The 22,829-nt window shown below is 45.3% G+C and overlaps 2 protein-coding genes across 8 annotated transcripts; one reads left to right on the forward strand and one right to left on the reverse strand.

Annotated features, from left to right (window-relative positions):
• Window positions 1-5,141: 5,141 nt before the first annotated feature.
• On the reverse strand, window positions 5,142-21,619 carry LOC100822775. 7 transcript variants are annotated; one of them, XM_024455147.1, is made up of 20 exons: window positions 21,472-21,619; window positions 20,516-20,575; window positions 19,732-20,224; window positions 19,231-19,341; window positions 18,975-19,104; window positions 18,757-18,855; window positions 18,075-18,639; window positions 17,790-17,824; window positions 17,569-17,707; window positions 17,306-17,425; window positions 16,648-16,740; window positions 16,441-16,548; window positions 16,208-16,363; window positions 15,107-16,098; window positions 14,855-14,992; window positions 14,431-14,649; window positions 14,007-14,277; window positions 13,424-13,683; window positions 13,150-13,331; window positions 5,142-5,425 (listed from the first exon to the last, which is right to left on the reverse strand). In XM_024455147.1, exons 7-16 carry the CDS (start codon window positions 18,308-18,310, stop codon window positions 14,516-14,518), a joined length of 2,151 nt encoding a protein of 716 aa, XP_024310915.1. In that variant the 5' UTR covers window positions 18,311-18,639; window positions 18,757-18,855; window positions 18,975-19,104; window positions 19,231-19,341; window positions 19,732-20,224; window positions 20,516-20,575; window positions 21,472-21,619; the 3' UTR covers window positions 5,142-5,425; window positions 13,150-13,331; window positions 13,424-13,683; window positions 14,007-14,277; window positions 14,431-14,515. The 7 variants fall into 7 exon arrangements, with proteins under 7 accessions (XP_024310915.1, XP_014757377.1, XP_024310917.1 ...); XM_014901891.2 differs by having other exon boundaries at window positions 17,569-17,685; window positions 17,777-17,824; XM_024455149.1 differs by lacking the exons at window positions 18,757-18,855; window positions 18,975-19,104; window positions 19,231-19,341; ... (1 more) ...; window positions 20,516-20,575; window positions 21,472-21,619 and having other exon boundaries at window positions 17,777-17,824; window positions 18,075-18,217.
• LOC112268887 (protein FAR1-RELATED SEQUENCE 5-like) lies at window positions 9,039-11,498 on the forward strand. Its single transcript, XM_024455151.1, has 2 exons — window positions 9,039-9,493; window positions 9,734-11,498. Exons 1-2 carry the CDS (start codon window positions 9,322-9,324, stop codon window positions 10,702-10,704), a joined length of 1,143 nt encoding a protein of 380 aa, XP_024310919.1. The 5' UTR covers window positions 9,039-9,321; the 3' UTR covers window positions 10,705-11,498.
• Window positions 21,620-22,829: the final 1,210 nt, after the last annotated feature.

Below are 22,829 nucleotides of genomic sequence, written 5' to 3' on the forward strand. Positions count from 1 at the left end.
AAATATATAAAAAAGGAAAAATACATATGGAATTTTATTCCACGCTCCTGGTGATCTTCTCCAAGGCCTTGGTACATGTCTCCAGTGTACCGATCAACGATCGGAACACTTCCACGGAGACTTGTACCGTCGACGGTGGAGGCATCGAGGGTGGCGGGGGCGACGGCGGTGGCGGGGACGCACGGCGCGACGGCGGGGCCGTAGGAGCTGCTGGAGGCGCTGGCGGTGGAGGAGGCGGTGGCTGTGGTACAGGTTGCGGGGCCGGTTGATGTACCACCGGTGGAGGAGCAGGCTGGGCCGGCGATGGAGATATGGCCTTCCTTTTACGGCCACCTCGCTTGACGCCAGACGTTGGCGGAGGCGGAGGCGACGTCAGAGTTCGACGCCGTGGTGGAGACCGGCGGCGTCCACGACCACGGCGGCCAGTGCAGCGCCGCCTACTACGGACTTCACAATGAAGTCAAGAATGTCGTCCGTCGGTACGGACTCTCTCCGTCGAGCTCCGTATTCTCCGCTTCAATGGAGGAGCACTGGAAGGAATCCCCAGACCACCGCGCCATGTCGATGGATCTTTGGTATCAGGGAATAAGGCTAGATGAAAGGCCGTAATGATGGCACGGAATGTATAGGTACGGAGCTCTTTCGAGAGACTTCCGCACACCTCCGCAAGTCAAACTTCCTATTAATTAAGGAATATTGAAGGCCAGAGGGCACGCGAGAACACATCAGTTTTCCATGCAAGTCCCTGCAACTGCCCACGCACGCCGGTTTTCCATGCAAGGCTGCCGCGCATGCCTCCGCAAGTCAAACTGCTCCGGCGTACAGTCCCGGAGCATTCATGCAAACCGCTTTCAAAGCCCACCACCCAACACTTATCACCGGAAACCACTCCCCTTCCCCTTACCATCACTATTTAACCCGGCGCAATGGAACTACTTCTTTCTATTCTTCTCCTTCTTCTACACATCTTCACCTCTCTCCACTTCTTTTGTGCGGTTAACTAACGGGCAATGGCGTTCCAAGGCCGCACCTTCAACCCACCGCCCCTCACCGAGGAGCAGTTGTTCCCACCGGGCGTGCTTGTGGAGCGTACGCTCCAGGTGTGGGCGATGTCGCGCAACAGGAGCCCGATGGTGCTTCCTCCACACCGGTTTCTTACACTAGGAGGCCGTAGGCCCTCCAATGTACCGCGTGGAGCAGCTCCGAGAGGATGGCATCGACACGGCCATCCTCGTGCACCTCACCAACAGCCATGACACAGAGTACCTCCTCGGCCGCGTGTACTGGTGTGGATGCAAGTTTATCGCATTCACGCTGTACAATGTGTACACCAACACGGCGAACACGTTCCCCCACACAGGCCAGATGCACGGCATCCCGTACGTCATGCCGGAGGTGGCACCTGTGGAGGGGCCTGCCGAGCCTGGCGTGGCAGCGGTGGAGGAAGCCGGCGGCCAGGAGTGATCGGCCGCGTCGTTTTATATGAATGCCGTTAATTGTTAGAATTTGCACTGCATGTTCTATGATGATGAATCGCTTTATTGAACTGCATGTGATGTGATCACTTTCATAATTGTGATTGTAAAGTTTATTTCTGTGCAAAACGAACAAGTGTAGCCTCGGGTAGAATTTGCTTTCTTCGATTAGGCTATGTAGACGCCGCTTCCCTTCGCAAGTCTCGCCGACGAGCCCACGAAGACGTATCTGGCGGCCCCGTTGCCAGGGCGAGCACAGAGGCGTATTTGGCAGGGGCGGCGGCGTATCTGGGAAAGGGATGAGAGAGATAGGCTTCCCTTCGCAAGTCTCGCCGGCGAGCCCACGGAGGCGTATTTGGCGGGGGCGACGGCATATTTGGGAAAGGGATGAGAGAGATAGGCAACGGACCCACCTGTCACTTTTGTTCGGAGCCCCACATGTAAGTTAAGTGGACCGACCCCACCTGTCAGGACGTGGCCCGCATGTAAGGTAACCAGACCCATTAAGACCTGCCCGCTTGCACTATCTCCTCGCAGGCCCACACGCCAGAAACGCGGCTCCGGGCCCACCTGTCAGCACTCCCCGCGGCCCACCCGTCAGAACCAAACGGTCAAAGGGGCTTGACCATTAGCAGGTGCTCCGTGAGGGCATTTGTGAGGAATGGCGAAACGAACAAGTGTAGCAGCGAGTATTGTTTCTGGCCTCGGGTATAACTGAGTACAGCTAAGGAAAGAGGGGCACAGAAATAAAAAACCCTTAAATTTTTGGCTTAACTACATCTAAAAGCCACCGCTCTACATAGTCCTGAAGTCTGGCCGCACACTAATAGAGAGAGAGAGAGAGTTTAAGGCACGCAACATCTCTTGGTGGCTCAAGAGTTTAAGGCACTGCACTGTATCAGTTCACCGAAAAGTTCAAACTGATGGGCCGTGAAAGGAGAGCAATTCACTTATATTTCAACAGCTAAAATCTGAAAATTGATGTCAAGTATTTTAGGTTTTCCACGAGAGCTCTGCCCTAGCCGTCACCGTTGAAGCTTTAGCGTTCCCCTCGCCTCCGGCTGCCGTCTTGGCGCTGCGACGTGTGAGAAACCTCGGTTCCTCCTAAGAGTATCCAGAAGTGTTTGTCTATTTCAATTATTTGGTTCTGATCAGCAACACAATGGCGGAGGTTGCGATGCCGTCGTGAAATCATCCCCGGTCCAAGTACGTTCAACACTCATGGCTTCTCATCTTTTTGGATGAACGACTCAAGGGGCTTTTTGAAACATTTAAAGGTAGTCAAGTTCGTGCAGAGATACCGGTAATGATATGGTTGCTGCAGTGTGATTGCAGTCTCTATGTTGAAACCTTGGCAGAATTTCATGTTGCAAAGTATGATATCACGGTAGTTTTTAAGAGATATCACTGTAATTCTTAATTATAAGAGTTTCCTTGTAGTTTCTAGAGTTTATGATCCAAACCACTGTACCTGTAATGGTTCTCGTGTTTGAAAAACATTACAGGTTTGTCTCAAAAAAAAAACTTATATTTCAACAGCTGCAGTGGCCACGTACACCATGAAGTTGCTCCGCACGACACGTCTGATGGCACTGCCTCCTCCCCTCCCACTGTCTTCCTCCTCCGAACCCTAGTTGTCAAATGCCTTAATCCAATAGAGTCAGGTTAAGTGAAAAAAAAAATTAGCCCAAAACGTATGGCAAACTAACGAAAATTCGATGTGTTACATTGAAACACTAGCCCCAAATAGTGAGGTCTTGTGAAATTTAAGAACAAGAAGAAGGTCCCAAATCTTAATTGGAGTTCAGTGAAGCAAGTTGCAACAATCAGGTCACGAAAGGGTGACACACATTGATAAATTTTGAGTGTCTATATTTAGTTAAAGTGTTGCTATGTACTCTGGATTGTTTTTCAAAACTCTAAAATTTGTGGTCTCTTTGCACATACAATGCAATGTACTAACGATTATTTGCTTTTTCAAATGTATGTGATTATAAACATCTCACACTATTGTTTCAATTCGTGTGCGGTTGAAGGTGCTAAAAGACCGATTTTTTTTTTTTTGAAAAGGGGGTTGAAGCCCGGACTCTGCATCAAAATGATATGCACACAACCAATTTTATTGATTTATTGAACAAGTCTGATAAAATGAATAGTCTGTTGAACAACCTAAATCCACCTAGCCTGATGAACCGCAGACCGGGCCAATACGTCGTAGCTACCTAGTGTTATAAAGCACCGGAGTTGTTTTCAATTCATGGGCGAACAAGGCATGGCCGCGCATGGGTGCGTCGTAGCTAGACGCGATGCGTGTGGATGGATCAGGTATATATATTAATTGTCTCAAATTTGTTGAAATATGAATGCATCTATGCATAAAAAACGTCTATATACATGTAATATTTCGACGACGACTAATATGAATCGGAGGGAGTACTATAGTTTCTACTGGGTATATAAGTGTGGCTATAGTTGAAGTCATTAATTTGTTCCATGTGTGGCACGGCAGATGTGTTTGCAGATGCGCGATCAAGTCACCCCCGGCCATCGGTTATGGACTGGACTACCGCGCGACGTTCGTGTTGTAATCCCGCCGCGCGACGCGGCTTGAACTGCGGCGATACCACATTGGATGCCACGTCAGGTTGCCCCGCGAGCGCGTGTGCGCGGCAGCGCGCGAGCACGAGCTGGCCTCGTTCGCGCGGCGGCGTTCTGGCACGAACGTAGTTGCTAGGCTTCTACGAGCCCGCGAGCGCGAGCTGGCCTCGTTTGTGCGGCGGCGTTCTGGCGCGAACGTAGTTGCCAGGCTCTGGGTCCCCCCGAATTGCCAGGCCGTGTCCACGAGTTGCCATCTTCGGAAACGGGATCCTACTCCGGCCCAAATCCTACTCCAGCCAAAGTCCCAAGCAGGATCCAATTCGATTCGCTTACCCGTTTGTCAACTGGAGTTGCCGTAGTGGATAGACAGAATTTGCCCTGGCCCAGCCCACATGTAGATCCATGGCGGCTGCCGCCGTGTAGATCCCTCCCTTGCAGAAGGCCAACTCCAGGAACAAACAGGAGGAATTGCCACCCCAGATCTTGAAGAACATGGTTGAGCATTGGTGATCCCAGCGGATAGAGAAGAACAGGTCACCCAAACCCCCCCCCCCCTCCCCCCACCCCTCCAAACTTCTGTCCATCCCAGCAGTTAGAGAATAAACAGGTCACTCAAGTTCTCTGTACATCCTTGCCCCTATCATGTTTGTCATCGTGTACCAACCAATCCATGTTGATATGGGACGAATTGGATAACGTATGTTTTGATCATGGATCTTGTGCAAAATGTCTATATAGAACCTGTTTATGGTTGGATTCTTAACCCTAGAAAAATGTTCTATGGAAAATTCACATCACTATGATGTTTGTTCCATAGTGTTTTTACGAAATTGACATCCCAATTCTGCAGATCCATAAATTGCCATCATGTTTCTAACTGAAATGCCATGGGTTTAAATGCAGAGCTGCCACATGCACGTCCCATTGGTTTAAAACTGTGATGGCTGTAGATTCTGGTCCCAATATTCTGGGAATGAACTCCTACTTAAGCACTATCACATGGCCATATTGGCAGCTAAATTTTCAGACCTGAAGTTGCCATCATGTTTGTTACTAAACTGCCATGTGTTTAAGTGGAAAGATGCCGCATGCACACCAATATGCTGCCATGTTGAGAACTATAATGATAGTAGATTTTGGTTACAATACACTAGGAACCGGATATCCATTTGAAACTGCTAGCACGTGACCATCTTTGGTAGCATTTCCCACATTCATATATCTGCTAGACTACATTTAGGGAGTATAAAAAAGCATATTAATATGTACAGTACATATCTGGCCCATTCATGTTTGTTCGCTGCCCCATCTGTCTTCCGGACAAAACGGTCACAACAACATATCGTGTCCCCCTGCAAAAAAAAATTGTACAACACTTGGTTAATTTAACTGCAGCCATTGAAAAAATACAGAGTAACCGTGTAAAATTGCAACCTACAGAGCTGTTACAGAATTTGCGAAATAAGCGATGCTCCAATTTGTGCATTTTTTATCCTCACAGGAGATTGTGGAGGGGATAGGTTTCAAGAGCATGGAAGGGGACATCGGCCAGATTTTTGGTTCATCATGGGGCTTCCCATCATTGACACCAAGTGACGTTATGGCGGCCGACTAAGATGCATTGCATACATCGTACCCGCTGCTACCACTACTGCATCAAGTCATTTCCCTATCACAAGGTTTGAGTAAAAACTTGTAACATCCCAAAAATTCAAAACCTTTCATATGCATTGCATCCATAAGCATCATGCCACAATTGCATGTTTGAATTCAAATTTGAATCTCAAAAGGCTTTAAAAGTTTTTATTTCAATTTAAACCTTAGGGTTTACACCCATTTGAGCTTTGGATCTTCAAACCAATAGGTTTTATGTATAAAATGGGTTTAATGCATATATAAGCTATTCCATAATTTTTGGATAATTATTTGGAGTTGAAAAAGTATTTTATTTAAATAGCTATATAGCCCTAAAGGCATTTATAGGGCAAATGTATTTTTATATATTTTATTTTGAGGGGAAATCACTCCCAAAAGTTGAATCATGGTAAAACATGATTTTACAAATTTTCTGGAATTTATTTGGACCAATTTGGAGTTCAAAATCAAAAGATATCAAAGAAATAGGAAAAACAGAAAAAGAAAAAAAAAAGAGAAAACCGGACCGGCCCGACCAAAATGGGCCGAACCGGCCTAGTCTGACCGCGCCCGAACCGGGCCGGCCACCCCAATCCGCCCCGCGCGCGCGCCCGCTGCCATTGGCAGGTGGGGCCCACCTGTCAGGGCTTTCTTCCCCGATGGAAAGCGCCCGCGATCCCCACGCCGCTTTCCTTCTTCGCCGCCGCGCGCTCACCGCCGCAATCTCCTCTCCCGTCCTTCCTTTTTCAGCCCGAGTGCGTCCATTTAAACCCCGCGACCTCCCCTCTTCTTTCCCCTTGGTTCCCCTCTCTCTTGCGCGCCCACGCCGACGAAATTTCACGCCGGAGTTCGTCGTTGCCCACCGCCGTCTCGAGCTCGTCGCCGGCAACCTAAAGGTCGAGAGCCACCCCCACCTACCCTATCTCCTCCCTCTCGCTCTCGCGCATCTTTTGACGCGAATCCCGTCGTTTTTGGTCCACTGCAGCGCCCCAACGCCCGAGCTCGAAGCTCCGCCGCCCGTCGCCAGAATTCCGCCCGCGCCGCCGCCTCGTCTTCGACCTAGGCGAGGACTCCGACCGCCCGACCCCGCGCCAACTGCGTCACCGTGTACCCCGTGCCATGCCACGCCTCCCCGTGACCTCCCCGTCGCGCCAGCCTCGCCAGAACCGCCCGCCGCCGCCCGCCCGTGCTGCGCCCCAGTCGGAGAAGCTCGCCGGAACCCTAGGTTTCCCGGAGGTGAGATCTCGTCCGTCCATCCGTCCTCAACGGCCCAAATTAGATCCTTCTTATTTCACTTAAACGAACCGGTACGCACCAATTAGATGCTGACACGTGGCACCCTAGTTATAAAATGAAAATCTAATTTTAATCCCCCGGAATAATTAAATGGCACTTTTGCAGAAAAGCCCCTATAACTTCAAATGATCATATCTTTTAATCTGTTTGGCCAAATTTGTTGATCCACACCTTTTTGGAATCCTTAGGAAATGTAGAATCTTTTGGCACTGTCCATTTTCAAATTTTGAATATTTAAATCACATTCAAATTACAGAATAGGGTTTTATGCCTTTTAAATAATAACTAATTATTTAGAAGTCCTTTTTGAATGAAACTAGTGGCCAAAATTTAATTTTATTATCCTCTGTCCATTAGGAAAGAGAAATAAATATTTTGAATTAAATTGTTTTGCAGATGCAAATAAAACCTTATTTTAGGGTTTAAACCCTATCCTTTGCCTTTCTTTTTAAAACCCTAATGCTTTTGTTTTAATTACTTATGCTTAGGATCAGTAGATCACCCAAATAAAATAAACCAAGCTCTTGTCACATGTTTTGTATTGCATCATGGCATACATATTCTTTTGTTTGTATGGTGTGTTTATGTATGCATTGTTTGTATTGTTTAGTTTTCTCGGAGAGCGAACTGTGTGACTGTGAAGAGTGTCTGAATACCAACTACTATCAAGGCAAGTTCACTTTGATCATTCACCTATTACCTTATTATGCACTAGATTTTATTAGTTGCATTATTAGAATTATTATTGTATCTATGCTATGCTATGATTCTCCTAGTAGTATAGGATACCTTTGCCACGACCTTACCACCAATTGCCATCGTAGTAGTAAAATGCTATGCTATGATAATATACGAGGGTGGTATTTTCACAATGTGATACTATTGAATTACAGTATAGTTTTCCTAGTGTATGGCAAAACAAGTAATTCAATGAACCGTCCTGAGTGGGCTGCTTTGAGGAAGTGGAGATGTATGCGACGTCAGGTCCATTTCTATTGGTCCATTTCTATGAGTCGTCTCGCCATTTCTATGGGAGCGCCTGCGTTGCAACCGAGGAATGCTACCCAGGGTAACCAGAGACTGGACTAGTTTCCTGTTTAGTAACTTCCAGTACAACCACATGGTATTATGGGCTCTGCCAGGATGGACGTAAGAAATATGAATCTGGATCCGAGGTGACATCGGTATGTAGCAGTGTAGGTTGGAACGCGTCTCTCAGGTGGTTTGGGGGAATATGTTCTGAAAATTCCTGTAATCGATGCCGTTGCTACTCCACCTGGAGGACGGCAAGGGATTAACACACCGATTTCTTGTGGGTAAAGTGTACCACCTCTCGAGAGTGTCAAATGAAGTACTTAGCCGTGTCCCCAGTTATGGACAATTATGAGCGACTAGATCTGGGGGCTGTAAGGAAGATCTCACTCATTCCAATTTTCTAATAAAATGAATGGTTTGAACTGGGTAGGAGCATTGATGTTTCTACTCAATATCCTAGGTTAATAGGAGCATGGGTGTTTTTACCTCGTGTCCAATAGAATTCAAAACTAATTGTTTAAAAATGATAGGATTGAACCATGATACTTTTATGCAAACAGCCAAGCTCCACCTAGCCAAATTATGCATGTACTTGGTAGGTCCTTTATAACTCTGGCAATCTTGCCAATACATTTAGTGGCTGCAATTAACAATGCAGGTGGATCCGACGATGAGTGAGGTTCATCGTTTTGTCATGGGTCATGTGCTTACATTCCAACATGCACTCACCTTGGAGTAGTTGAGGCCCTTTTGTTCTACCCTTTTCCGCTGCAATTTTGAAACATTGTTTTATGATGATGAAACAATATTTGTTTTATGCTGGCCCAAGAGGTCATGCGAGGTTGTAAATACTATTTAAATTCTGGATGATGCGATGTAATAAAGTACTTTTGTCCTTTGTTTCTGTATACTTCATCATGAAACTGTGTGTGCTAGTGAGTCGATTCAGGGATTAGCACAGTAAGCACAGAGATCGAGTCCTAGTAAGGGAGGGGATCGCTTCAAAACTATTCCCAGTTAAGATAGTTAGGTGGTGCTGGTGCTGATAATTGTCATGAAAGTTAAGAAAACAGAGCACCCATATATATTTATATTGCCGTACATATTTATATTGTACTGCATGAAGTGACAGCAGAGCACCCAGTTTTTCAAATCAACTATCCCCCATTTATCCCAGGTCAGCAGAATATGGATCAGGATACAGAAAAAAAATCTAGTGCAAGATGATCAGGGTGGTCCAGAAAACACCGTAGTGCTGCTGCATCCAGTCTTGCCTGAAGGTATGAGATGCAAAAAAGAAAAAACAATAGAGTTTCTAATGGTTTCGCCAAAGCTATGCTGGGTGGATAAAAACTATTGTGCTGCACATCCAGGTACTAATGGACGACATTCACAATCAACCCGCTTGAGTGGTGCTGGCGCCCATGATAATCTGCTACAAGCTACTGCAGGAGGTAAAACAGCCTTCCAGCTCCGACCAAACCCTAGCCTCCCCTCCCTTACTCAAACCAGATAGCTGCATCTTAATTTTTATTTGTGTTCTAAACTTTCATGATTAGCTGTTCTAGGGGAGGTGGGGAGTTGCCATCATTATTTTATTGAAATTACCACACTGTACTATTAGAAGTTGCCTGTGTGTTTTGAGTTAAATTGCCAGCTGGTATGAAACTAATTGCTTTCGTATAATTCTGCAGATCCACCTGCTATGATGGGCCCTACACACAATGTACCTAGACCCGATGAACATATTGGAGCAAGCACATCGGCAGCAGACCACCCATTACACGGATCGAGCGGAGAGAGGGCGGATGGAGATAACAATGAGGATAACGATGATGCTGATGATGTGATGTCAGCTCCTGCGAAACCAGCGCTCAGCATGAGGTTCGAAAGCACCGCGGCAGCTAAGAAACACTATCAAGACTATGCAAGGTGGAATGGGTTTGGCATGAGGACTGATTACCAGAGGCCTATAAAGAGTGGCGAAACAAGCCGAGCTCAGTTTGTGTGTTACTTGGCAGGCAGGAACAAAAAGGAGAAAGATGACCCACAGCGTCCGGAATCTATAGTCCCAAAAAGGAAGAGAAACATTACAGAAAGGACTGGTTGCCAAGCAAGAATGAAGGTGAAACTTGACGGAGCAACATATATCGTGGATCAATTTGAGGAAGAGCATAACCACAGTGTGTTAAAAAAGTTCGATCTCGGCAAGTACTTGCGATCGCACCGCCACATGCCGAGGGAGGAGAGGGAGTTTGTGAAGCTTCTGCATGCTTGCAACCTTCGAACCAGCCAAATGATGCAGATCCTGTCAACCCTGCACGGCAAGCTGAACGATTTGTCGTACACAAGGACAGACATGGCCAACTTCAGAGCAACGCTGCGCAGGGAGCATTGTGTAATGGACATGAAGTACACGCTACGGTATTTCAAAAAGCTGAAGAAGGATGACGATGACTTCTACAACTTCGAGCTGGACGATGAAGATAGGGTAATCAACTTGTATTGTTGGGTAGACGCAGAAGCTAGGAGGTCGTACAAGTACTACAACGACTGCATTTCCTTTGACACGACATATTTGACGAATAAATATAACATGCCATGCGCACCTTTCATTGGAATAAACAACCATGGCAGTCTGTTCAATTCGGGTGAGGGTTCCTGAGAAATGAAGACACCCTCAGCTTCGTATGGTTATTCAATACATTCTTGGAAGCCATGGATGGGATTGCTCCGGCAAACATCATAACAAATCAGGACTTTGCAATGCGGAACGCGATAGCTGAGGTTTTTCCAGAGGCAAGACATAGAAATTGCCGCTGGCACATAATGAAGAAGGCACAGGAGAAGCTGGGTGGATTCATGGGCAGGAACCTGGAGCTGCACGCAGTTTTTGAGGACTGCGTAGACAATAGCTACACGCCAACAGAATTTGAGTTCAAATGGAGCGCAATGATTGAGAAATACCAAGTGCAGGATAATGAGGACCTAGCGTCCCTATGGGAAAACCGAACAAGTTGGGTGCCTGAATACTTCATGCTCAACTTCTACCCCTTCTTGCAGTCAACGCAAAGGAGCGAGGGGTTCAATTCAATGCCGTGTTGAAAAGATATGTCAGCCCTAGCAATTCAATATACAACTTTGCGCAGCAATACTCGGCTATACAGGCAAAGATATTGGGAGCAGAGAAGCAAGCGGAGGCTGAAACAGCGCCCACCGTGCCGAAGAAATGGGGGTTCAGCCCGATAGAGGAGCAAGTGAAGTTGGTATACACAAGGAGAATGTTTAACAGGTGACGCATAACCCCCCTCGCAGCAGCACCGCGTTTTGCGCACACAAAGTCTTTTTTTCCGTTTTTATATACATTGCATTTGGCTTCTAAAAAGTTGCCAGATTAACACATGTTTAGTTGCCAGTGGCACATTAGTGAGTTTGCCACTGTAACACATGCAAAGTGGCCACTGGATTGTGGGCAGGATAATGTTGTTTTATAAATAATACTTACCACTGTCACGTAACAAAAGTTGCCCCCCATTAAACATACAAAGTTGCCATTGTGAGATAGTTGGGTTTGCCAAATTTGAAGATGATTAGTTTGAAATTCTCACATAGGTTGTTGAGATTTGGTATTTGTAATAAATAAAGTTGCCCATAGGTAATGCTAAAAGTTGCCACATGATTTCAGGTGCTGTTGCCTTGCCATAAAATCACATATGTTTGTTGATTTGGATTATGTATTAATTAAAGTTGCCACATGTTGCCAAGTGTTGTTGCGTTGGAGAAAATCATATTAGCTGTCTTTTGATTTACATGACCATGCAGGTTTCAGGAGGAACTCCAAATGACCTCCTCTTACCATTGCGCGTGGACTGGGCAGACCACGTTTGAGGCCATCTCGATGACCGGCTATTCCGGACAGTATGGCAGCAGAACATTCAGGTTGGCTGCTGATATAGCGGCGGGCATGTACTCTTGTGAATGCTGCAAGTCTGATAGGGACGGAATCGTGTGCTGCCACATTCTGAGAGTTATGCAGCAAGAAGGCGTCAGGGTCCTGCCACAACACTACATCCTAAAGAGGTGGACCTGGAACGCAGATGCCATACTTGGGCCGCACGGCACGCAAGAGCTAAACGCCACGCAGCAAGAGATGCCAGAGAATTCTAGGAAGCTGATACGATATACAACAATGAAAAAGGGTTTGGGTGACATTGTCAAAGACGCTTGTGATGATCAAGATGGAACTAGGATAGTAGAGAGGCACATGAAAGCAATGAGAAGCGAGATGGCTTCACTGAGGAAGAGGCAAAAAAAGGATGCGAGAGCAAGAGAAGTGATTGGAATGTCTAGGAAACAAGGTATTGTACCACAGGGGTCTGCTTCGGGGGCTGCACAAGAAGGATCGACATCAACGCCGGGGGGGTCTGCGACAGGAGCTGCAACGGAGGGTTCTGCTGCTGAAGCGGAAGGTACAGGGGATGCCATGCGAGGGCGCGCCACAGAGGAAACTGTTACAGATGCGGGTTCGGCTGCGTCACTAAATCATGCGGTTAGGGACCCGCCAATTACAGCAACAAAAGGGGGGCCCAGGGAAAAGCGTTATAAATCACCGGTAGATATCGAGCCAAAGGCGCCGAAGAAGAAAGGCCGCTGCAGCATTTGCAGGTCAGCCGATCACGACGCAAGGACATGCCCGCAGAAGATGGCAAGTCGTTCAGCTTGCCGTTAGATCACAGAAACTTAATACTATGTGATGCTTGGGAGGAGACAGCCATGATTTCGAAAAGTGTGGTGATTAACATGATAGTGTAAAGTGTGATACAGACTAGTCGTTGAATTGCCATACTCAAGAAATTTGATTGCTATTTTCAAGATTTTAAGGTGTTTAAACATTCGCTGTTATATATGTCATTTACTTGTCATGTGTACCATCATTTTCACTAGAAAAAATGCCCCCCAAAAAACAGCATGAAAAAAAATATAGAGTTGCCACTCAAATGTGGGTACAGTTGCCATCACTAGTTACGTAAAGTTGCCATCACTAATACGCGAAGTTGCCATCATTGATTATGTTGTAAGTCACAGTTCCAGGGAAAAAGTCATTTCTTACCTCATTTTGTGTTTTCCTCTATGAAGTCCTTTGCATTCTTTTTCTCATTGAAAGGCTGTGTCACAATCATCTTGTAGGTCAGAACCTTCCTCAATTCAACTATGTCGTCCAGCTCCAACGCAGGAACAACTCTCCCATCCCACTTCCTCATGAACTCGAGCATATAAAACCCACAATCATCGCTGCAAGTAAAAAAATGGGGATATGAATAAGCAGCACAAAAAAGCAACCAAAAAAATAGAAATGAAAGGAGGGTATATCAGAACATGCTTACAGATTATTCTGCTTTGGCACATCAATGTGCTGCGTGGTGAAATCCTCTATCTGCAACTTGGCACCACCATAATGCTCCTTCCAGGCACGTTTAATGTGCGCTAACATAACGCGGGAATGGGACTGAAGATCATCATTATCCGGCCCGCGCAATGAATCAAGGATCTCGAACATCCTTTGCTTGGTATTTATCGAAATAGTATACCAATGACCGACTTTGTCTTTCCCTACACCCCATGTCTGGATGAAGGGGAACATGATCTGTACATAAAAAAATATATGGCTTAAATTCAGAATTCCATTCAAGATCTCTTAGTTATAACAACATGGTAATTTTAAAGCTTCCATGCACAAAACAATAAAATTGCCAACATGGTTCTGTCTAATTTGCCAGCATGGTTATCTATAATTTGGATATTGCTTTAGTTGCCTACATGGATCTATGTAACTTGTAATTTGGTTATAGCTTAAACTGCCAACATGATTCTGTGTCAGCTTCCATGCATGAAACAATAAATTTGCCATGAGGTGGAACCTAAAAAACACACACAATGCGGGATTAAAAAAAGCAAATAATAACTTACAATATATTTCCGAGTGAGCTTTGAACCAATCTCCTGGCTGAATGCTGCCTTGATGACATTGTGCTTGACGTTCCCTTCCGATATCTTCTTACCGACAACGTACGACATCAGGACTTTGTCGTCAGGGCAATCATACAACTTGATGTACTCTATTGCGGCTTCGGCAACATTGCTTGTCAACTGGCCCCTTGGCTTGACACATGCAGCAAGCTCCCCAAGCTCGATCCATGTTGCTCTGCATTGGATTACGCGTGCGTTGCGTACATCGGAACTGGCCCAAAATCCGAAAAAAAAGATCAGTGAACAAACAAGTTGAAAAGCAGGTGGCATATGGAAATGAAGCTGGCTGGCTGGCATTTAAAGGAAATAAAAAATGGAGCTATCTTTCCAAATGTATCCATGTAAAGGGACGGGGGGTACTTACTCCTTGCTCTTTGATGTCTTCCTGCCATCGCCAAAACGCCTAACTTTCTTGTATAACTCGTTCTCTGCAACAGAAGCTTTGATCGTCACATACGCCCCCGCACATACTTTGAAGGGTGTACGACCCTCTTGGGAACAATTGTTGACGCTGGAGTGGCACTGCACTCGACTCCCTCAGCGATTGATATATTTTTCATAGGGGTCTCCAGACTGCTGGGGCCTGTAACGCGTAAAAAGGAAGAAAAATACTTTGTGACCACACATATACATGAAGTTGCCACCTCCAGCATATAAAAAGTTACCAAAATAAAAAAATCACAAGTTGCCATGAATTAAAAAAAAAGGTTATGGAGAGATGCCATGTAAAAATCAGTATAGCTATGTGTGTGGGTGTGAGAGGGGGGTGTATTATTGATTTATAATACCTGCAGAACCAGACATCACGGCCACGTTTGCTTTTCGGTATTCTCTGTCGTATATATCAAAAAGTTCAATTTCTTCTTGTGACACAACGACAGTGCCGAGATCTACAAAAGCTCCCTTGTTGATGTCTATGTCCGCACCTGAGGAAATGAAAAAAAAATAGATATAAAATTGACAGTAACAACATAAATAAATGTCACATGACATTGAAAAATGCGTTTTATTAAGGGGGAGATGGGCAATAGAGTGCACACCAAGCTGCTCGTCTGGGAGTACGAACGACACATGTTTTTGTTGCTTGGCAACAGGTTCTGCATCTTCCCCGAAACCAAGATCAAACCCGGGTGGGGTGAACGCCATACGATGGCGAGTACTTTTATGCACATCAACTTTGTTTCCCCCGAGTCCGTCGCTTGGACCAGCTAGTGCATCACCTACTTCCTTCTTATCAACACATGCTGACTGCCGAGATGCACTCACGCTTGGCCCACCAATCCCTGATTGAGTAGCAGCTTTTGTTCTTGTATATGTCTTCACTGGAGTTGTATACTTTAGGCCAGCATTGGGGTTCGCAAACAGTAGAGATGCAGGGAACATGCCTGTCTGCAGCCCAATCAGACCCTCTGCAGCTTCTTGGCCAGTTGGCGATAGCTTGTCAATCAGATCTCCTCTTGTTACACCTGCATGTGCCATTACAGTTGCACCGCCTATGTTCAAGGGTGCAGGCCTGGCTGCAGGATCAGCAGGAGACCCGATTTCGACCGGCCTTGACGCTGAACCAACAACGGGCGACACAATATCAACCGGCTTTGCCGCTGAACCGACAACAGGAGACACAATTTCTACTGGCTTTGCTGCTGATCCAACAGCAGGGGACACAATTTCTACTAGTTTTGCTGCTGATCCAAAAGCAGGTGACACAATTACTACCGGCTTTGATGCTGAGCCAACAACAGGGGGCACAATTTTTTCTGGCCTGCTGCCGGGAGCTGTGATAACCCCTGCGTCACTTAGAACACCAGCGTCACCAGCCGGCATGGTCGAACTTGGAGCATCAGCAATAGGCTCATCTACCGCCTTGTGATATGACACTTTAGGGTCTACTGCCTTCGGATCAGCCACCTTGGGATCAGCAACATTGTCAGCATTTATGTTAAGCATTGCACGGAGTCTACCAAACACGGCATTGCTTTTGCGTAATCCATCGATGGCAGTTCCTCCCTTCATAGGACGAGAACGCGCTACCCTGTGCATGAAACAATTAAAATTAAAACAAAGTTGCCACAAGACACATAGATGGAATTACCATATAAAAATGCAAATACAGAAATCAGTAGAGTTTTTTTTTATCATACACTTCAGGAATGCAGGCTGCAACATCTTCTGATGTCCCATCCATTTTTCGAGCAATACGAGTAGCTGCGACTCTTGAGTCAGCCCCCTTTGCCATGTCCTTGTTTGGATACTTCATTGCAGGTATAGTGCTTTTGGCTGGAACCAATTTAGTAGCTCTGGAACCCCCAAAAGGTGAAAGAATAAAAATAAAATAATGTGAAAATTGACGCAAGGTGTATGTGATGGAACATACCTTGGTTTCTTGCACTTCACAAAATCACTATCGGACGATGACTCACCCCTGGTTGCGCAAAAATAAACTTTGACTGTTGATTGCTTCTTAATATGAGCGCGTGGTGCCCTATAGATGAACACAAAAAACAAAAAAGTAAACGAAGTTGTTTCATGTTGACATGTGAAAAAACAGTGAAACATCAGTGAGTAAGGGTGTCGATCTTACAATTCAGGAATACAAAATGCAGTGGTGCTTGCACCAACATTAGTGTTCCGAGAAACACGAGGAGACCTCCTTGTGGGTTCCTTCTTAGTGACTCTGATAAAAGAAAAAACAAGACCAATCAAAATCCTAAAAAAATAAAGTTGCCACATCATGTATAAACAGGATGCCAGCATAGTAGCTACTAGTTAACCACAATTGCCACCTGTGAATAGTTGGGATTGCCACATCAAGTATAAAAACAGCAGGGGGCTCCTAAAAAAATAAAGTTGCCACATCATGTATAAACAGGATGCCAGCATAGTAGCTACTAGTTAACCACAATTGCCACCTGTGAATAGTTGGGATTGCCACATCAAGTATAAAAACAGCAGGGGCTCATAAAAAAAATAAAGTTGCCACCTCGTGTATAAACAGGATGGCATAATGGTGGCTACTAGTTAACCAGACTTGCCACCTGTGAATAGTTTGAATTGCCACATCAAGTATAAACACAGCAGGTGCTCATAAAAAAATAAAGTTGCCACATCATGTATAAACAGGATGCCAGCATGGTGGCTACTAGTTAACCAGACTTGCCACCTGTGAATAGTTTGAATTGCCAGGACAGAGAAAAGAAAGGGAATAAAATGAAAAAGTACAGAAGGGAAAATGAACATACTTTACAGGAATGCAGGCTCCAATGGTAGGATCATCATTTTGTGCCCCATCTGGTTTTGGACAGAAACGAGGAGAACTCCCTGAAGGTACAGTATGCTTTGTAGATGCCTTTTTTGACACCCTAGCAGAAATAATAGAAATGTAACATTCGAATAAATATACCGCATGGTGGTAGGAAAATAAATTGCCACAAAAAGAGGAATGTAAAGTTGCCATGACATTTCGTGATATAATTTCCATAAAATCCTTCAAAAAATGCCATACTTTTCAATAGCAGGCACGCCAGCGGTTGGATCCTCTCCTGCCCCACCCTTGGTTGGAGAAAACCGAGGAGACCTCCTTGCAGGCCTGGTACTCTTTGTTAGAACCATTTTGGTGGATCTGTGGTAAGAGTAAAATTGCCCTGCCATTTTATTTTAAAAAGGGACAAAATCCCTTGAAACTCATATAGATACCGTCAAGAAAAACATACATCGGTTTCTTACACTTAACAACATCGCCATCAGACAGCATCTCACTCCTGATTGGGAAATTAAAAATCAAGATTTCGTGAAGGGCATAGGAATAATTGCCATAATACGTTTAAACTTGCAATGGAATGATAAGTAAAGTTGCCGCATTATTGCCATAAAAGACTGCAAATACAAAAGGCTATCAAAATGTACATCTGCCATACTACTTTCATAAAAACTGCCATGGAATGACAACTAAAGGTTGCCATGCAAAAAAATAATAAAAATTGACATGCAGTGCTAGCAAAAAAAATGTACCTCTGCCTCTTTAAATTCAGTTCCCCAACCACGTGTTTGGCAATTTCACGGTGTGCGGCATTCGCAATACCTTTGTCGCTAGCATCGGATTCACCCCCGCACCCCACGCCACCAGATTCATCACCAGGCTCATCGTTGGGTGTTGCCTCATTGTTGTCGTTGTGGCCAGAGCTGTCATTATTATTCCCGCCGTCATCCCCGGTACCTTGACCCTCATGAGCATCGCCCTTGCCCATCTCCCCATCTTCATTATCGCCATCCTTTTCCCTTCTCTTTCTCCTCCTCCAGGGTTGTTGGGTGGGTCGTCATCACTGTCGCTGGTGTCACCACTGTCTTGAGCATGTTCATCTTCATCATCCGTGTCGCTCGGGTAATTGTAACCCTCAAACCTACCCCTAGCAGTACGAGAGCGCATGGGCACGCCACCGGTGACCATAGCAAAACGGCGCGACATTTCTTCACTTTCAAGAGGGGTCAGACCAGTCCACCCTTGCACAAGATTGCCCAGGAGACAGGTCATGCCTGACGCAAACTGACCCACAAGAGTTTCAACTTTCTTCCACTCCTACAGAACAGTAAAAAGGTAAGATAAAGCATGGTGACCAGCAACAAAAAATGGAAGGTGAAGAATGATGTGAGGCCACATTTGATGCAACAAAAACAAAATAAAAAATAAAGTCACCTTCGGTTCGATATCAGGATGGCTATTCATATCAATCCACCTGGAAAACTGCTCAGGACCGCCAAAATACGTATTGTTCACAGCATGGTCAGAGATTAGCTGTGACAAGAGACGAAAAATTGTAGAAAACAGACATAATTAGCACGCATCAAACAAAACTGATACACTTGCCCCATGCCATCTGACAAACACACGGAGAGATGACAGGGGGGATAAACCTGGAGTTTCCCAAAAGATCCATCTTCTTTGGTGTCTGCTTTCAAAACTTAATCAATCAAGCTGTTTGTCCACACGGTGACTCCAAACGGAGCAGCAGGCACATCTAGCCCGAGCTCGCTGATATCCAAACTATCAACATACAACAGTTGCACAAAAGGAGATTTGAAGAAAAAGTGAGTTATTTTATTGAAACAAAACAAACAAAAAATCGAAAGTTGGAGACACAACACACGTGAAAGAGGTTTAATGGCATACCAAAAGGTAAAGACGGCAACCCTTGTTTAATTTCTTCTTAGACAAATTCTCATGAAGTTGGTCGAGAACAAACTTGCAAAAGTTGTACTTGTGCATGTTGGCAATATGATCCTTAAAACAACAAAATTGCTGTTAAAAATATGAAGAATACATGGACATTAAACAGATCTCTTGGAGCTACATACACAAAAAACTGAAAGAAAAAGTAAAAAACATAGGACATGAAAAATTGCCATCATGAACTTTTATGAGTTGCCATAAAGAACTATTGTAAGTTGCCATGCACATACTGTGTGACTTGTAATGGAGGAATATATGAGTTGCCATACAGAACTATTGTAGGTTGCCATGCACATAATGTATGACTTGCCATGGAGGAATATATTTACACTATTACATGTAAAAAGTCAGTTGCCACTCCCCTGCATGTTAAAGTGCGTGCTGCATGGTAGGGAAAATAAAAAATACGGAAAATATAGGCGACAAATAACAAAGACATACCAGAACAGGATAGCACCTATTGCTTATCCTGGTGCTAGTGGTTGGTGCCAATATAGTGCTCATGATGTATATCAGGGCGAGCCTCTTGAAACTGTCGCCGGACTCCGTCATATCCTTCAACATGGTGTTCACCTGGCTATGCAATGGGGCTTTGGATAGATCCATACCAGGGAACATCTGTGGTGCAAGACGGGCCTCAATGTCCTTGTCCACCCTGTATGAACAGGCAAATTACCATGGGGCACCCCAAAGCATTGTAGACAGATTCTTCGGTCATTGCAATCCTGCCCCTGGCAGGGATAAGAAGACACCTGGTCGAAGAGTCATAACAACTCGCAAGCCAATCAATCGCTTTATTGTGTAGCTTGGTGGTGTTGATATGCATGAAAGACGTAAACTCCATGTTCCTGAAATCCAGCTTTAGTGCGACATTGAAATCCTTGTAGAGTTGGGTCGGACCAAATGGAGAAGCCCTGTTCCTTACAGCGACATGCTGATACATATAAACACAGCAAAAAAGGATGTGTCAAGTGAATGAGCAGAAGATATCAGCAAACTTGTAGTACAAAGTAGTCCCTAACAGAAATTAAGAAAAAGGCGTATAACGAGAACCATGTACTGACATAGCAGCTACTGCATGAAACTGCAGTTATCATGTGGACAGTAAATTAAAACAAATGTGGATGATAAAGTTGCCATCAGATATGTTTAAGAATTGCCACCAGAGAGAGAAAACAGTAGCCATCCCAATGTAAAAATGGCAGTGAATGTACATTAACCTAACCTTCATGTCTTCATCACCCAAATCAACATCCTGCCGTTTCCTAACCATGGCTCTTAACACCTGAAAATGAAAAAAATAAACGCAAAGTATTCGACTCAAACAAATCTTGTAGTCCATCTTGCAAAATGACAATACGAATAATGGCCACTAAGATACACATGTTCAGTATAATACAGCAGTTGCCATCCCTAAAATAACTTAATTTACCACAGAACATGACTGTCCAATATGCATCACAGGTTTTGATATGCTATAACGCAACTTACCAGATTGTAAAACAACCGCACCAATGTGCCAGAAATTAACAACTAAAACTACAGGTATATGGGTGCATCAACCACCTACATGCAGTCCACGAACACAAACAAAAAAAATTCCGAATTGCCATTCCCATAAACTTCAGAATCGGAATTACACAATTCAAAATGATCCCCCCAAAACACACACCTGCCCCCCTGTCACCCGATACCCTAGTAATTTCGATCACAAACTATGTTGTTGACTCGGGCGGGTTTGAACTACATCATCGCCTGGATCTAGCATGCATACCGACCCGCGCTCACAAAACATGACCCTCGCGGAGGGGAGATGCCCCAGAAATCAACACCACCACGCCGCGCCAATCTCATCGGATTCGTTGAAAAAAATCAAAATACAAGCGCGCGGCGGATGGATGAGGCATCATCTTACAGGCGCAGCCGCCGGGCTCGCTACCACGCAACACCAAAAGACAACGGCGAGATTGCCTCATAAATTCCGCATAAAAAATCGATTCACGCTGACAAAACGACGAATCAGCCTGTTAATGTGTGTCCCTTGCCACCCATCTAGACAATGCCTAGGCGAATCGAAGTCAGCACGAACTGATTTCGAGTCACAAATCACCGCTGATCCGAAAAGATCCCCACCAAAATCTACCGCAGAAATTCAAAAACGGAAGCCTCTTCGATGGGTACCTGATATTGGGGCGACTTGATCAGAGCAGACACGCGATTCCGGCGCAGCAGTCGTCGGAGATGCCCACGAAGATGGGATGGAGAGGGACACGCGCCAGTAGACTGAATGAGGGGGTTACGAGCGGCAGTTCAAACACAGTAATGGGGATTAAACGCGGCCGTGGATAGCAACAGGCGCGGCTCCCAATGTTCGAACCACCACCTTGCCACACTGGCGCTGACGTGGATAGACTGGACAGCGTGGCCCCGGAGCAACAACTCATCGCCCTCTTTCTGTCTCGATCGGACGCACGAGCGCGCGTCGCGCAACGAGTCCAGCGAGAAAATGTTCACGCAGTATAAATTTCGATCGGTTATTCGTGCCGATCAAAGTCACGCTTCCTTGAGCAAATCTGTAGACAGATGCTTCCTCCGTTTCATAATTCTTATCGAAATTTTACATGTATTCAGACATTTTTTAAGAATAGATATATGACAAATTTAAGACAAGAATTACGCAAAAAAGTCTAAGTAGCCAGCACGGATAGTAACTCTGTGCATGCCCTTGAGTCGTACGGAGTATATACGTGCCGTGAGCGCTAGGTCATGCGTGTAGGCTAGCTAGTGGCACACGGAATGCCACGCCTGCGCTGCATGCCACGACTGCCCGGAAATGCACGCCCAAAATTTGTGTGCATGCACGCCGGACGTGTCGCGTGGGCTTATTTGATCCATCGGTGTCTAGCACGGAAGCACCCAAGCACAATCTATTATATTCCGTTTTTTTATACGGAGTAAAAAACCTGTCACGGACAAAGGGACCTTGTATGCGGATTTGCATGGTTCGTTCGAGTGGCACCACTACGGCACTACTTTGACCTGCTGCCACCGACTGAGAGTTAGATTTTCCCTTCAAACCAGCACGGTTTTTTGGCATGATGTAGTATATCTCACTCCAACATGAATAATTTTGTGGCCGGATACACTAGCTAGGCATCGGGAGCACCTTAATTCCATAATGTTTTGTAAAGGGACTCTTTTGTAAACAAGGAAAACTTCTTACTACTAACCCATAGCAACTCACGTGCTTTGGTCGTAAAGTGGAGTAAAGCTCAAATGAACACCGCAAATTACACGGGGCGCTGACCCTTTTTGTCTGACTAGCTTGGAAGTACATACATATACTCTAGCCCAACCTTTTCGCGTGCCAATAAACTAACCCCATCGATTTAACTAGCTCCTGACACCTTTTGGGAATTAATGCACGAACAAATATACGCGCTCGTGTGCATCTCTTGTGAGACAAAGAAGCCACTTTCCAGGAGCAGATGTACATCAAACCTGCGACCAAGTAAAGCACTCGACATATTTCTTAATCC

This window comes from Brachypodium distachyon, chromosome 4 (genome assembly GCF_000005505.3).
Source record: "Brachypodium distachyon strain Bd21 chromosome 4, Brachypodium_distachyon_v3.0, whole genome shotgun sequence".
Lineage (NCBI taxonomy): Eukaryota > Viridiplantae > Streptophyta > Magnoliopsida > Poales > Poaceae > Brachypodium > Brachypodium distachyon.